Here is a 17031-nt window from a genome sequence, read left to right as displayed (position 1 = left end):
TGGCTGTTTTTCAGAAAATTTGATTACAAGTTGTTGGTGTTGGTTTTGTTTGTTTTTTTAAAAAAAAAACCCTTTGGAACAACTTTTGGTTTCATTGCCAACTTTGATGCAAGGAAGCAGGCAAGTGAAGCCATCTAGATTTAAATCTGTCAGGGTCAGAGTTTGTCAACCCGGGTGATGGGTTTCAGTTTTCAGCATTTGGCAGTAGAAACTCCAAGCTTCAGATTCTTTCCCATGGCCTTGGTCCTGTAGCAGCCTCCCAGGGTTTTTTTTTTAGCAAGGTTTGTGGTTAGAGAGGAATACAGATACGTCCTCGACTTACGACCCAAAATTTCCGTTTGCCCTCTTTCGCTATCTTTCTTGCCACAGTCGTTAAGTGAATAATAGGGGCCTCTGTGGCTCAGACTGCTAAGACAGTCTGTTATTAACACAGCTGCTTGCAATTAATGCAGGTTCTAGTCCCACCAGGCCCAAGGTTGACTCAGCCTTCCATCCTTTATAAGGTAGGTAAAATGAAGACCCAGATTGTTGGGGGCAATAAGTTGACTTTGTATATAAATATACAAATAGGATGAAGACTATTGCTAACATAGTGTAAGCCGCCCTGAGTCTTCGGAGAAGGGCGGGATATAAATGCAAATAAAAAAAAATTAAAAAATCACTGCGACGGTTAAGGGCTTATTTTCTGGTTAGGTCTTATTTGGTGGTGGTGGTGGGGAAATACGGTACTAAATTCATCCATCTGGCTGACAATCTTAATTGGGGCTTATTTTGGGGGTAGGGCTTCTACTACGAGCATCCTGAAAAATCATGCTAGGACTTATTTTCTAGTTGGGTCTTATTTTCGGGGAAACATTTTAGACATACCCAATTCCAGTGACTGTTCTTCATAAATTTTAGCCTTCAGTCCCCTAATCATCTTCGTTCCTCTTCTCTGCACTCTTTCTAGAGTCTCAACATCTTTTTTTTTTTATATCGTGGCGACCCAAAACTGGATGCAATATTATTCCAAGTGTGATTTTAACCAAGGCATTATTAAAGTGGTACTAACGCTTCACTTGATCTTGATTCTAACCCCTCGCTTAATGCAGCCTGGGACTTGAATTGCTCAACATGCTCAAAGTTCAAGAAAGAGCGCATGCCAGTCTTGGAGTGGGATCATTCTGAAGACTTTCGGCCAAGCTGCTTTTCTGCTGATGCATAATTGATGCTGCTCGTTGCTCGTTCTAGAGATTGCAGCAAGCCATAAATGATGAAAGAGTGAACATGTTGGAGGGCCCTGCCCTTTATAAAATAAATGTTGCTTACGCCAATGATTGGTAATTCTGTTCAGGGCTCTGACAGTTTTTCAAGGGACGATTCTTGGCATGGATGTCAGCGGGCACATATGCCATTAGTCAGGAAAAAATATATCCCAATGCAGGCAGTCCTTGACTTACGACCACAATTGAGCCCCAAATTGCTAAGTGAGACGTTCGTTAAGTGCTCCATTTTACCACCTTTCTTGCCACCGTTGTTAAGCGAATCACCGCAGCGGTTAAATTATGTGAATCTGGTTCCCCTTGACGTTGCTTGTCAGAAGGAATTTTATAAGATACATCAAGAAATTGCAGTTTCCTGCAATAACGCCAGCAGAACTGCAAAAAACTGCTACTTGGAACATCGTACATCTTGAGAAGGTACTTGTTTGATACCTAGGATGCTGGCAGCAACCCGTATCAACCATTAGCACCAGTCAATGGTATTTGTGATGCCTTTTGGAATGTTCAGTTTTATTTTTGATTTATTTATTATTCAAATTTTTATACCGCCCTATCTCCCGAAGGATTCAGGGCGGTTTACAGCCTTATAAAACATAAAAAACATAAGAATAAATACAAGTTAAAACAACATTTTAAAAAACTTATTACATTAGGCCAAATTTAAAAATATCGATTAAAATAGTACAAAACCCCATTTAAAACTAATTTTTAAAAACTAAACCCTAGGCCAGCCCCGCACAAATAAATAGATGTGTCTTAAGCTCGCGGCGGAAGGTTCGAAGGTCAGGAAGTTGGCGCAGTCCTGGGGGGAGCTCGTTCCAGAGGGTGGGAGCCCCCACAGAGAAAGCCCTTCCCCTGGGAGTCGCCAGTCGGCACTGCCTGGCGGACGGCACCCTAAGGAGTCCCTCTCTGTGGGAGCGTACGGGTCGGTGGGAGGCAGTCGGTGGCAGCAGGCGGGTCCCGTAGATAACCCGGCCCTATGCCATGACTGAGTTTGACTGAGTTTCATGTTTAATGAATAAAAAAAATAAATAAATAAATAAATACTTATTATTATTATTATTAATGATGATGATGATGATGTTGATAAATCATACAGTCCTAAACGCTTGGGAAACGTTCGACTAGTGATCTGTGATACGAAATCCAGCATAGTTATTTCGTTTGCTGTGTATACTGTCATTTTGTGTAAATAATAATAATAATAATAATAATAATAATAATGGGAAATGGTGCAGTATGTGCTTCTTTTCACATCGCTCATTGCTTGTCTTGTTCTCTCCTTCATTCACAGGTAGCTGTGTCCAGTTGGGTGGCAGGCAGACCCAAGGGGTACCATGAAGTTTTTAGGGCCCCTGGAGAGCCAGAGGTTGTCCGTCCTCCTAGAGATGGCAATCTCTAGGGAAGCTCAGACGTGGAAGGTGTACGTGCCCAGAATTCACCCCAATCAGGTAAAACCTTCGTCCTGCCTCTTTATAGTTTGGTTTGACAAAATTGCAGAAGAAAACAGTTCTTCTAAGCTTCATACACAGAGGGATAGGATCAAGATCCCATGAAGTGTTGATACCGCTTTATAAGGCTTTGGTAAGGCCACACTTGGAATACTGCATCCAGTTTTGGTTGCCATGATGTAAAAAAGATGTTGAGACTCTAGAAAGAGTGCAAAAAAGAACAACAAAGAAGAATAGGAGACTCAGGGATAAAACATATGAAGAATAGTTGCAGGAACTGGGTATGTCTAGTTTAATGAAAAGAAGGACTAGGGGAGACATGATAGCAGCCTTCCAATATCTCAGGGGCTGCCACAAAGAAGAGTGAGTGAATATCTCCAAAGTACCTGAGGGCAGGACAAGAAGCAATGGGTGGAAACTGATCAAGGAGAGAAGCAACCTAGAACTAAGGAGAAATTTCCTGGCAGTGAGAACAATTAACCAGAGGAACAACTTGCCTCCAGAAGTTGTGAAAGCTCCAACACTGGAAGTTTTTAAGAAGATGTTGGATAACCATTGGTTTATGGTATAGGGTCTCCTTGAGCAGCGGGTTGGACTAGAAGGCTGCCACAAAGAAGAGCGAGTCAGGCTATTCTCCAAAGCACCTGAGGGCAGGACAAGAAGCAATGGGTGGAAACTAATCAAGGAGAGAAGCAACCTAGAACAAAGGACAGATTTCCTGACAGTCAGAACAATTAATCCATGGAACAACTTGCCTCCAGAAGTTATGAATGCTCCAACACTGGAAGTTTTTAAGAAGATGTTTGGATGACCATTTGTCTGAAGTGGTGTAGGGTTTCCTGCCTAAGCAGAGGGTTGGACTAGAAGACCTCCAAGGTCCCTTCCCTATTTCTATTTCTAAGACTCTTCATGCTTCTGAGGAGCTGGCTTGATGGAATCCATGTCATCATCTGGTGGCACATCGGGCCTATTTGTTTAGCCGTTTATGTCCTTATCATTTAATTTTAAATAAGGAGAACCTTCTCAATTAATTTGTCCAGTTGAGCGATGTTTTGTTTGGTGAACATCCCGTGGCGTCGAAGGACATTCTGTGCTGTGCTACAGCAGGAGTTAAGTCATTGTTATTACTTCCCTGTGGCAGCTTAGTGAGAATAAACCAGCTTGTTCCTCGAAAGAGTTAAGAAATTTCCTGCTGCCTTACGTGTGCCTTTAGCATTCAAGGACGTCATCTTTTTGGAAATAGCTTTCCTTAAACCCAATGCTATCGTATATGGGTGGAGGAATAACGTTGAATTGTGCTTTTGTTGTTATCATTATATTGCAATTTATGGAGAATTGGGTGAATGCTGCTCAAGAATTCTTCCCAGTTGGGATGAATACAAGCCGGGCAATAAATCACTAATCTGAGATTCATCAGGAGTGAACTCTGCTTCCCTGCGCCGTTGTTACTTGAGCTAGCTTGGAATACAGGTAGTCCTCGACTTACGACCACAATGGAACCCAAAATTTCTGTTGCTAAGCGAGACATTTGTTAACAAAGTTTTGCCCCATTTCGCCCCCTTTCTTCCCACAGTTATTAAAGCGAGTCACTGCAGTTGTTCAATTAGTAACACGGTTGTTAAGTGAATCTGATTCCCCCATTGGATTCTGCTTGTCAGAAGGTCGCAAAAAGGGACACAGCAGAGGTCATAAATATGAACCCAGCTGCCAAACCTCTGAATTTCTGTCACATAACTATGAGGATGCTGCCAAGGTTGTAACTGAAAATTGGTCCCAAGTCACTTTTGTCACTGCCGTTGTAACTGAACGGTCACTAAATGATCTGTTGTTAAGTCGAGGACTACCTGTAGTGGGTCTTGTAGTCTTAACGCATTCGGGAAAGGCTATCCTCAAAGCCCCAAGGGTGCTGATTCGAAAGGCAACTGGGCTTGCTTGCTTGCTTTGTTTTCTTGAAGACATTTCGCTTCTCTTCCAAGAAGCTTCTTCAGTTCTGACAGAATGGTGGAGAATGGAAGGATTTATATTCCTTGCAGTCCTCCGGTCGTTAGTACTCTCTGTGCAAAGAATATAGATCCTTCCATTCTCTACCATTCTGCCAGGACTGAAGAAGCTTCTTGGATGAGAAGCGAAACGCCTTCAAGAAAAAAGTTCAGTTCCTTTCGGAAAAAGCAACTTCCGGGACAACCATGACCTGGGTGACTGAGAATCTCCCCAGACACTGTCCTCAAAGCTTCTGTAGTACAAAGCAAACGTACTAACAGACAGAATGGATTCTTCCTTTGTTAGAAAGATTCTGCTTTGTGTCCCTTTTATAACAACGCTTCCTGCTTAAAATAGAATTCTTCTATGTTTTTACCCAGCAGTTGTTGGAAGTTAAGCTGGTGGAAGGAAGGCTTATTAATACACATCATAGCCTCATTCAGACTGCCCCTCTCTGTATGGAAAAAAGCAGGCTATAAATCTTCAGTTAGGGATGTGGTGGCTCAGTGGCTAAGACGCTGAACTTGTTGATTGAAAAGTCGGCAGTTCGAATCCCTAGTGCTGCGCAATGGGGTGAGCTCCCGTGACTTGTCCCAGCTTCTGCCAACCTAAGCAGAAAGTAGAAAAATAGGGACCACCTTGTCGTGTCCCACTCCTCCGCTGACGGCCGGGTCAGGGAAATCCGAATCAGGCGTGCCTCTGCAGCTCTGCCAAAGTCCTAGCAAAGTCCTCAGGGCAGGCAGGAGACCAGAAAGTGACTTCAGCAAGATATGTTTAGACTTTGCCTGACTCAGAGAATGCCAGAAAGCAGATCCTTTATGTAGGCCATGGGGTGTGGCTCCATGACTCAGAACTTATCCAGGCCTGCCCCTCCCGTCCTTCTGTTGCCTCCGCCTATCAAGTCTTCTGATGCGAGGGTCACTCCAGTCGGCAGCTGTTGGTAATTGACTTCCCTCAGGCTCACATGCTGTGGAGGAGGGGGAGGGGTCTAGTTGCTCCGTTTGCCTGGGCATGGAGCCAGAGCTGGGGGCTGGAGGTATTTCTTCCTCTTCAGCCGGTCTGGGCATGGAGCCGGGGCTGGGGCCGGGAGGCATACTAGAACATTCCTCCGTGTTCGGAAGCAGATAAGCAGGCCCCGGCTGTGGTGAGATTGGGCGAGACACAACACACCTTTGGTGGGAAAGTAACAGCGTTCTGTGCGCCTATGGCGTTCAGTCATGCTGGCTACATGACCACGGAGACATCTTCGGACATTGCTGGCTCTTCGGCTTTGAAACAGAAATAAGTACCACCCCCTAGAGTCGCCCCCTAGAGTCGGCAACGACTAGCACATATGTGCGAGGGGAATTTTTACCTTTACCTTAAAACTTGAGTAGTGCTGACTTTAGTGACATCATCACATTATCTGCCACTCAGAAGGCAGGAAGAAGACAAAAAAAATATATGAAAAGGCAGGATATCTCGAGATTCTCAATCATCCAGGTCATGTTGCCCCAAAGGTACTTTTTCCAAAAGGCAGCTGGACTGGTTCACACTTACGACCATTGCTGTGCCCCGAGGTCACCTGATCCCCTTTTGCGACCTATGGACAAGCAAAATCAATTGAGGAGAGGGGAGCCAGATTCGCTTAACGTCCGTATTACTAACTTATCAACTGCAGTGATTTCACTCACAAATTTCTGCAAGAAAGGTCACAAAACGGAGGAAAAATCTCACTTAACGAACGTCTCCCTGAATAACAGGGAACTTTGGGCTCCGTTGTGGTCGTAAGTCGAGGACGGCCTGTGACAGAACTGGGACTCGCTTTGCCAAGAAAGAGACAAATCACTTAGGGTGCCAAGATCCTGCTTGCTCTCCTTGGCCGAAACGATTTCATAGTTGTATACATTCGTGATTGCAGTTGGCCAGATGTCAGGTTTGAGGTACGGACACAATTCGTGGGCGTGAATATTTTGTCTCTAAAGCCAGGATTGTTTGGAAACCATGGCAACCGCTATGCCCATGGCAGCTATTCCATATGATTCATCCAAAGCTTTTCTGAACGTTTTTTTGCTTGGCGGAAGAAATGGGACCGAGTTTGCCTACAGAGAATTTTAGGTTGCAAAAGACAGACTCTTCCATCGCTCTTCAGAGTCATCTTATAGGAGAGATGTCCCAAAGGTGCTTTTTTTCAGGAGGCAACTGGACTTTCTGGTGTTTCTTTGAAGATGTTTCGCTTCTCATCCAAGAAGCTTCTTCAACTCTGACGGGGTGGTGGGGAATGGAAGGATTTATACTCCTTGCAAGACAGCTGGTCATTTGCATCCTTTTAGAGCAGGGGTGTCAAACTCAATTTAATTGAGGACCACATCAGGGCTGTGGTTGACTGTGTGTGTGTGTGTGTGTGTGTGTGTGTGTGTGTGTTGGCCGACTGGGTGGGCATGTCCATCTTGATGCCACTCCCCAAACTCCTGGCATGTTTCCTCTTTGCACTGGGTAGACCGGGCCAAAGCCACGCTGGCAGGCCCCATACATTTTCCAGGACGATCCCGTGAGCCAGATCCGATCACGTAGCAGGCCGGATGCGGTTCGCGGGCCTTGTGTTTGACACCCCTGTTTTAGAGGGTTGTTGAAGCATTTGGAGGTTTATCTGTGTCCTCAGGGTCAGCTGAGTAGTGCTCTGTTGTGATCCGCCAGCAGCCTGCGGAGCTGGCAATGGAGTCAGACAGCGATGAGGCTGAGGAAGAACATGGGCCAGTCCTGGAGGCTGGGGAAGGCTCAGATGAGGGCTCTGCGTCGGAGGCAGAGGTGGGGCCAGGGCCATCGGGGAGTGAGGTGCAGACTCCAGAGCCTCCAGACAGTAGTGAGGCAGTGAGGCAGAGGAACAGGAGGAGCCTGTTCTTAATGCACACAGAAGGCAAGAGCAGCTCAAGCAAAGAGGATGACTCGGGAGTAAGGCCAAGAGATGATTGGCCCTTCCCACAAGGCTTAAAAGACCAGCAACGGCGTTTGGGTTCTTTGCCGGACAACAACTTTGATAGCTTTGTCTTGTTGCATTTGTCTTCTGAACTTTTGTCAAGAAAGGCCTTTGGCAGTTTGCCTAATTGGACGGGGGTTGGTGATAGGACTGAGGAATTGTGTTGGGAGGAATTTGCTTTAATTTAGTTGGACTACGCTGAGAATGAGTTAATTCTCAGCTGTTCTAATAAATTTGTTTTTACACTGATTTGAGTTTCCTACTACCTCCTTGGACCTGGGTCACAACATGCTCCTGATTGCTGTAGTCTGCCATTTTTTTCTCTGGAAATCCATTCCTACTCCCACATCATTCAAAGGGTATTCATCCCGAATTGTACAGCTAAAGGCCTGCAGAGATTCTCAGTCATCCAGGTCATGGTTGTCCCAAAGGTGCTTTTTCAGGAGGCAACTGGGCTTTCTTGGTTTTTCTTTTGTAAAGAAAATATTATAGGAGAGATGAGTAGCATAAAATGTAGTAAATGAAATAAATAAATTGCATCCACGTGGTGAGAACATGAGCTGTGGACTTGCTCGGCGTTTTTGACTGACTGAAGTACAGCCAGGTAGTCCTCGACGTACAACCATAATTGAGCCCAAAACTTCGATTGCTAAGCAAGATTTTTTGCCACATGACCATACAATAGTTATAAGTCACTTTTTTTCAGTGCTGTTGCAACTTTCAAATAATCACTAAACGAATGGTTGTAACTTGAGGACTGCCTATATAGCCCAATTCTTCATTTTAATCTGGCAGCGTAGATTATTTTTTAACTTCTCCTTTAGATTTTATTTGCTTTTCATTTCTGGTTGTTGCAGTTGGATCGGTGGGTGGAAACGGGAAGTCTACAGAAGCAGTCGCGGCAAAGGTCGCTTCCCTCTCCAGAAAGCCGAGCGCCGTTCTGTGTTCAAAATCAGATCAATTCATGCTGCAAACTTCCTTTGCGACGCTTTATTTTAGTTTTGCTGCTATTGAAAGTGTCACAGGCCCCATTTCCCAGCCCCAGTTAATTTTCCAATTGGAATGAAGCAAAGTCCCAAAGATTTTAGGGTGAAAACAGGTTGTGTCAGGTAGTCCTCGGCTTAAAACAGTTTGTTTAGTGACCTTGTAAAGTTACAAAAGAATTGAAAACGAGTTACAACCGTTTTTCACACTTCGCGACCATTGCAGTACATTCCACAGTCGCATGATAAAAACGATGGGCGACTGACTCGTATTTATGACGGTTGCGGTGTGCTGCCCTTTTCCAGCTGCCCACCCGGTCACAGCATAATGTGTGTTCTTCACAACTCACTGTGAGGCTGGTAGACATTTGTTTCTTTTTTTTTGCAGTCATTTGTTAGTAAATCCTTCCTGTTTGGCTCCCAGCCGCTATTGCATAATCCGAATGACAGATTGGACTCAGGAGGGTCCATCCGTATGTCAGGCACCGTCCAAAATAGATTCCTTCTGCTACTTGGAATATTTCTCTTCTAGAGTAAAGAGTGTCCAATCTTGGCAAACTTTAAGGCTTGTGGACTTCAATTCTTAGGCAGGGGAATTCTGGAAGTTGAAGTCCACAGGTTTGAAGTTACCAAGGTCAGACACATCTGCATTGACTGGCTAGGGACTTCTGGGAGTTGGAAGTCTTCAAGTCTTAAAATTGCCTGGCTTGGACATATCTAGCATGGTTGGCTGGGGAATTCTGGGAGTTGAACTCCTCAGGCCTTAAAAGTTGCCAAGTTTGGACACAACTGCTCTGAGTAGCTAGGGCATTCTGAGAGTTGAAGTCCATACTTACGGGACCGCCTGCTGTTACCTTATGCCTCCCATCGACCCGTATGCTCTCACAGAGAGGGTCTCCTCAGGGTGCCGTCCGCCAAGCAATGCTGGCTGGTGGCCCCCAGGGGAAGGGCCTTCTCTGTTGGAGCACCTACTCTCTGGAACGACCTTCCCCCCGGTTTGCGCCAAATATCTGACCTTCGGACCTTTCGCCGGGAATTAAAAACTCACTTATTTATTCAAGCGGGACTGGACTGATTTTTTAAATTTTAAATTTTTAATCCTTTGTAATTTTATATGGGGTATTTTAGGTTAGGTCAATCTGACGGTTTTAATTTGGCCACTATTGAATAGGTATTTTAAATTGATATTTTAACTTTGTATACTTGCTGTTTTTATCTTTGGCTGTACACCGCCCTGAGTCCTTCGGGAGAAGGGCGGTATAAAAATTTAAATAAATAAATAAATAAATAAATAAGTCTTAAAGTCGGAGTGGATTTGATTTACCGTATTTTTCGGAGTATAAGACATACTCTCCCCCTCCTAAAAGAGGGTGAAAATTTGGGTGCATCTTATACACCGAATGTAACCCATCTGCTGGCGCCCCTCCCCCTTTTGGCCTCTGCCTCCCAGCAATTTACTTCCTTACAGCAAACAGCCCGTTTCAGCTTCAGCACAGCCTGATTAGCACAAGCAGTTGATGGTTGGTTGGATCGGACTCCCGACCCTCAGCTGTTTCAGGCTACACAGATTGCCATTGCCTATTGGCGCCTCTGCATGCCCCATTTTTGGCCTCCATTGTTTGCTGCAAGGAGGCAAATTCCTGGGAGGCAGAGGCAGTTTTTTTTCTCTCTCCTTCTTGTGCTAATCAGTCTGTGCTGAAACCGAAACAGGCTGTTTGCTGCAAGGAGGCAAATTGCTGGGAGGCAGAGGCAGATTTTTTTTTTCTTGTTTTCCTACCTTCCAAAAAAGGTAGGTGCCTCTTACAGTCCGGAGCGTCTTCTATTCCAAAAAATATGGTAAATCAAGTCAAATTTAAACCACTAGTAAAAAGACTTGGTTTAAATCGACTCGATTTAAATCATAATTTTTAAAGAGCACCTGTCATTTCTGACAAGCTATTGAATCCCCGACAGTCCCATTCACTTTAACGGGACGGATGGTGATGTGGTAGGGACACAACAAGGTGAGGGATGTGGCAGGCAGGCAGCAGGTGAGTGGATGCCCGCTAACCGGCGCTGGCTGCCATGATGGATCTGAAATTGACAAGTGCTCTTTAATATTATATGTATAAGCTGCTTAGAAGATTTCACTTTCATTTTTACTGCTTGCCCTTCCTCCTCACACTTAGAACCTGGTGGTACAGATGCATTTTTCTTCAAAAAATCATACGGTTTGGAGTGTACATAAATTTGCAAAACAATGGGATAAAGGAATATCCCTGAACTTCGTTTTACGATTGATCTCATGATTACTGTGAAATTGTGTGAATGCCTCAATGCAGTGCATGTTATCTCAGCTTGCAGAGCTTGGATTCATTGAATGAGTTTATCAAAAATTTAAATATTGCAGAATGCACAGCCTCATGCAGAATACACAGTTTCATGCTGAATAAACTAAATTATTAATGGATCTTAAATAGAAAACTATCTTTAGATAGTTTTTTTTTACTCCAAAAAAGCATTTTATTAAATAAATTTGATAAAAATAAAAAAACCAATTTAAATTTAAAAAATCTGTTTTTGTTTTTTTAAAAAAATCATCGATTTTTATCCACCCTGCTCAAAGTTTCCAAGATTGGACACTCCCCCCCCCCCCGGGTGTTCATCTTTTATCCAGTGTCACCATATTAATAGAGGGAACATCTACCCTTTGGATAACTTTATCTTGCTTCCCTAAACCTTTTTACAGAATCTCTGACCCAGACGAGACATAACCTGCAGCGTGTGGCCAAATAAAATACCCACATTGCAAATGTTGACTCAGAAGAGTCTTGTTTACATCCATGCTACTTTCTTCTTGGAGACCCAGTCCAAAATAAAGGCCTGGCACAGGGTGTCCCAACCGCAGCTTCCCTCTGCAAATTCCAGGCGATTCAGCATTGGCAGCCTTGTGCCGAGGTCGGTACAACCTGTACTAAGCGCTTAATTTGGACCAAGTCATAATCTTGAGTATTGTCAGTCAGTGCTTTGGAAGGGTTGAACTTCCCCCTGGGACTAACTCTTCTGCTATTATTAGACACTCCTTTGCTTCAGTTTTATGCTAGGTTTCTGGGCAGGGTGCCCTGCGTAGAATCATATCCGTGGTGCTAGATATTTGGTCTCAAAATCCACTAACCTGGATAGCTAGTACAGGTAGCCCTTGACTTAACAACAGGTCATTTGGAGACCGTTCGAAGTTACAACAGCAGTGGGGGAAAAAGTGACTCAACAACCGCTTTTTAACAACCGTTGCAGCATTCCTGGGATCACGTGATCAAAATTCAGATGCTTGGCATGTATTTAATGATAATTATAATGTTCCAGGGTCATGTGGTTTTTTTCGAGGGGAGGGTTTGGGCAACCGTGACTTTGCGGGGGGGGGGGAGCCCAAGTCACTTAACAACTGTGTTGCTAATGTAATAAATGCCGTGATTCACTTAACAGCTGTTGCAAGAAAGGTGGTAAGATGGGGCAAAACAATTTGTCTTGTTTAGCAGTGGAAATTTTGGACTCGATTGTGCTTGTGAGTTGACTACTTGTGTACAGATGGATGGGATGGATGGATGGATGGATGGATGGATGGATGGATGGATGGATGGATAGATAGATAGGGATGGATGGATGGATGGATAGATAGATAGATAGATAGATAGATAGATGAAAAATGATGGATGGATGGATGGAAATAGATAGTTGAAAAATGATGGATAGAGGTAGACATACACACACACACACACACACACACACACACACACAAAGAGAGACACACAGAAGGAGGGAGAAAGAAAGTGATGGTCCCCATCTTACAGTGGGAGTTGGGTGTGTAACTGATCCATGGGGATCCAGTGATGAGTTTTACAGATGATCACACACATACACATACACATGCAACACAGACAAGAGTCTATGTTGTTGTTCTCTCCCCACATATGAAGGTGATTGAATTATGTACCAACAATGAACAATAAGGGAAATGCTCTTGGGAGTCCCTCGGACTGCAAGGCCATCCGATCAGTCGATCCTAAAGGAAAGCAGCCCTGACTGTCCTTTGGAAGGACAGATACTGAAGCCGAAGCTCAAATACCCTGGCCACCGAATGAGAAGAGAGAGAGAGGCCTCATTGGAAAAGTTGGAAGGCAAGGGGGACGGCAGACAATGAAACGGTTAGATAGTGTCATCGGCGCCAAGAAGGTGGAATTGGGCAAACTGTGGGAGACAATGGAGGATAGGAGGGGCCTGGTGTGCTATGGTTAGGGGTGGGCTTCAAAAAAAAGGCTTCTCTGCCCGGTTCCTGAGTGAGCGTGGCCATGGTGGGTGTGGCCTCATCGGCCTCCTGCACCATAGTGGGGTGGGGGGTGTTTTTGCCCTCCCTGGGCTCCGGAGGCTTTTCTTGAGCCTCCAGGAGGGCAAAAACGGCCTCCTCAGGCTCTGTTGCGGCCTTCCCAAACTTCCAGTAGGTCTGTTTTTTCGCCCTGCATTTACCTGCATCCAAAATGGGCCGCGTGGGGACTTCTGGGAGGGGTTGGGCAGGGCCAGCCAGGAGTGGGATTTGGGGGTTCTCCGAACTGCACAGAATCTTAGCTAGAGGTTCTCCCGAATCCCCAGCAACCCATCCCTGGCTATGGTCCTTGGGGTCGTGAAGTGCCAGGCATGTCTTAGCGACTGAACAATAGTCACAAAAAGGGGGAAATGGGGACTGCCACGTCATAGCCTCCAAATCGGTGGGGCACAGGGTCGTCTGGCCAGCTGAGGACCCCACCTGTGGCTTCCAGCTTTCTTTGCCAATGGTGTGTGGCGCATCTGGGGTTTTCGCCCACCTCCTGCTGCAGTCGTAGATGGTTAAGGAGGGCTCTGGCATCCCTCCAGCCAACTGTCCAGATCTGCAGGTTTTCAAAACCACCCCAGGGGCACCTGAATGTAAATATTTTGAGATTGACAGGCCTCCCACATGGAACAGCAGCAAGCCAGACTGTTCAGCCTTGAAATTCTGTTCCATCACCACCTTTATAAAATAGGAAAAAAAACCTGAAGGTGGTGCACAACCAGCCATCTTAAAGACCAGGAATTTTCCATTCTGCTTATGTCCCAAAAAGCTCTGGAAATTTTCGATAGGGAGAGCCGGTTTGGTCTCGTGCAGAAGAAGAGAATTAACAGAGTTGGAAGGGACCTTGGAGGTCTTCTAGTCCAAGCAGGAAACACTATACCGGGGGTCTGCAAACTTGGCTCTTTTAAGACTTGTGGACTTCAATTCCCAGAGTTCAACTCTGGGAGTTGAAGTCCACAAGTCTTAAAAGAGCCAAGTTTGCAGACCCCTGCCCTATATACCATTCCAGACAAATGATTATCCAGTCTGTCCTGAAAAACTTCCACAATTTCTGAAGGTTAAGTCATTCCGCTGGTTTATGGTTGTCACCGTCAGGAAGTTTCTCTTTAGTTCTAGGTTGCTTCCTTCATTAGTTTCCATCCATGGTTTCTTGTTCTACCTTCAGGTGCTTTGGGAAATGGATTGACAACCCCTCCTGCCTCTTCTTCTAGTACTACCATGTGGTATGGCCCCTTTATGATCTGCGGACTTCAACTTCCAGAATTCCTGAGCCAGTAAGGCCCTGTCCTTAAGAGCAGGGGGTCTCCAACCTTGGCAACTTTAAGACTTGTGGACTTCAACTCCCAGAGTTCCTCAGCTAAGGTTGGAGAACCCTGCTAAAGAGCATTTTGGAACCTAAAAAAGTTTCAAAAATATTTTTACCTGAAGGGTTATATGGATGGTGAGATTGGTCCCTCGTATAAACTAGAATAGAATAGAATAGAATAGAATTTTTTATTGGCCAAGTGTGATTGGACACACAAGGAATTTGTCTTGGTGCATATGCTCTCAGTGTACATAAAAGAAAAGATACCTTCATCAAGATATAACATTTACATCTACTAGTTAGACATTTTAGCAACAATGCCCAGATTCTTGAAAGCCCTGAAAATATAGATAATCCTCAATTTACGACCATAATTGAGCCCAAAATTTATGTCGCTAAGTGAGACATTTGTGAAGTGAATTTTGCCCCGTTTAACGGCCTTTCTTGCCACAGTTGTTAACCGAATCACTGCAGTTGTTAAGTTCGTAACCCAGTTGTTAAGTGAATCTGGCTTCTCCATTGACTTTGCTTGTCAGAAGGTCGCAGAAAGTGATCACATGACCCCGGGAAAACTGCAACCGTCATAAATGTGAGTCAGTTGCCAAGCATCTGAAACTGATCACGTGACCGTGGGAGGTTACAACATTTATAAATGTGAAAAACGGTCATAAGTTACTTTTTCCAATGCCGTTTTAACTTTGAATGGTCACTAAACAAACCTGTTGTAAGTAGAGGACTATCTGTAGCTGTTTGGATCCCAGTCAGAAGGTGGCTTATTTTTCTAAATTGGCAGTCCTAATTATAACATGGCCACCCGACTTTCCTCTGAGGAATTCAGAATATTTTTTGGTGAACTCTTAAACAAGACTTCCCCTCCCCAAAAACCACTTGTGGAATATCTGTGGATATGCATGCTCCCGCAAGGGGGAATGAATGAACTGGAAGGGACCTTCGAGGTCTTCTAGTCCAGCCCACTTTTCAAGCAGGAGAACATATACCACTTCAGAGAGGTGACTGTCTACTCTTCTTAAAAACCTCCACTGATGGAGCACCCATGATTTCTGGAGGCCAGCTGTTCCACTGGTTAATTGTTCTCACTCTTAGGAAGTTTCTCCTTAATTCCAGGTTGCTTCTCTCCTTGATTAGTTTCCATCCATTGTTTCTTGTCCTGCCCTCAGGTGCTGTGGAGAATAACTTGACCCTCTCTCCTTTGCGGCTGCCCCTCAAGTCCTGGAATGCTGCTATCATGTCACCCCTAATTCTTCTTTTCTCTATAGGCTAGCCAAACCCAAAATCCCGCAGCCATTTCTTCGTATGTTTTAGTTTCTAGTTTCCTTTAATCCTCTTAGTTGCTCGTCTCTGAACTTTTTCCAAAGTCTCAACATCTTTTTTGTAGTGTAGTGTGGTGTGGATGGAGTTTGGGACCCCAGCTCTCCCCCCTCCCCCGCACCTTTTGTCATTAGGCCTTTCTTTGCAGCATTTATTCTTCTTTATGAGGTTTTTTTTTTTAGAAGCGCCGTTTATCAGCGGTGTAATTTTGTACGTTTGGACACATTGCAAGTTTGAGACTGCAGCGCAAATCTGTGGAGTTTCTGTGAGCAGCTGCACCACCCCACATCTGGATCGTCCTTCCACAGGTTGTGCAGAGTCTCGACAGTTTTACCCCCTCCCCCACCCCCACCCGGGGTTCTCTGAGTCGCTTCACAGCTTTCTGAGGTGCAGCCTCACTGACACGCCTCAAAAATGCCTGAAGTCATAACTTGAGTTGCTGGTGTTGTAGAACCGGCTTTTGCAGTTGGCTAAAAAGTAATTTGGTTGGAAGATCTGGACTTACTACCCTGCACCATGTGTGTTGCCAGCCCTTTAAGGGCAAGTAGGACTACAAAAACCCTAAAGAATATCAGGGGTGACATGATACCCATGTTACAGTATTTAAGAGGCTGCCATAAAGAAGAGAGGTGTGGGGGGGACGACAAACTATTCTCCAAAGCAAACAGAACAAGAAGCAATGGATGGAAATTAATCGAGGAGAGAGGCAACCTAGAACTAAGGAGAAATTTCCTGACTGTTAGAACAATTCATCAGTGGAACAACTTGCCTCCAGAAGTTGTGGGTGCGCCAACACTGGAGGTTTTTTAAAGAAGAGATTGGTCCACCGTTTGTCTGAAATGGTATAGGGCAGTGATGGCTAACCTTTTTGCCGTCACGTGCCAAAAGCGGGGGAGTGCGGGGGAGGTTGTGCACGCACGTGCCCCCCGCTCATAATTCAGTGAGCAATATCGAATAGCATATGAGTAAATTTAGGAAATATTTTCTATTAGATATATTTCTGAAGGAGAGGGGAATTGGAGAGTGTGATTAAGTGTGGAGAGACTAGAGATTATAATTTAGGAATTATTTTAGATTATGGTTGTTAGTTTTGATACCCTGCATTTTGTTCTGGGAAGTCGGGTGGGGGTAAGGGGAGGGAATTGGGGGTTGAGGCTAGAGATGGAGTGATGGTTAATGTACAGGGATTATTGAAGATGTATAAATATAATTAATGTAGGGTCGGGTCTGCCCAGTTACCATTTTAGAACGGTGGGGAGGGAGAAAAGAGGAGAGAGTAGGAGGTAGGAAAGAGGAGAAGAGGAAGGGAAGAGGGGTAGAAGAGGGAGAAGGAAGGTGTAGGGTGGAGGGAGGAGAGGATGTAGATAAGAGAAGGAGAGGAAGGTCTGGAAAGTAGAAGAAGGAAGAAGAGGGAAGAGTGTT

General features: G+C 44.8%; 2 protein-coding genes across 6 annotated transcripts in view; one reads left to right on the top strand and one right to left on the bottom strand.

Moving 5' to 3' along the window:
* Positions 1–17031, bottom strand: part of SEPTIN11 (septin 11) — a 272978-nt gene that overhangs the window by 82428 nt on the left and 173519 nt on the right. The window lies entirely within an intron of this gene.
* Positions 1–17031, top strand: part of CCNI (cyclin I) — a 63852-nt gene that overhangs the window by 24984 nt on the left and 21837 nt on the right. For all 4 annotated transcript variants that reach the window (XM_058193012.1, XM_058193011.1, XM_058193010.1 and 1 more), the window contains one exon: positions 2557–2713. In XM_058193012.1, the coding sequence (XP_058048995.1) occupies positions 2600–2713 (114 nt within the window). In that variant the 5' untranslated portion in view covers positions 2557–2599. The remainder of the gene's footprint in view (positions 1–2556; positions 2714–17031) is intronic.

This window comes from Ahaetulla prasina, chromosome 8, assembly GCF_028640845.1.
Source record: "Ahaetulla prasina isolate Xishuangbanna chromosome 8, ASM2864084v1, whole genome shotgun sequence".
NCBI classification, from domain to species: domain Eukaryota; kingdom Metazoa; phylum Chordata; class Lepidosauria; order Squamata; family Colubridae; genus Ahaetulla; species Ahaetulla prasina.
The sequence above is the reverse complement of the archived record's forward strand: the minus strand, read 5'-3'. Positions and strand labels throughout refer to the sequence as shown.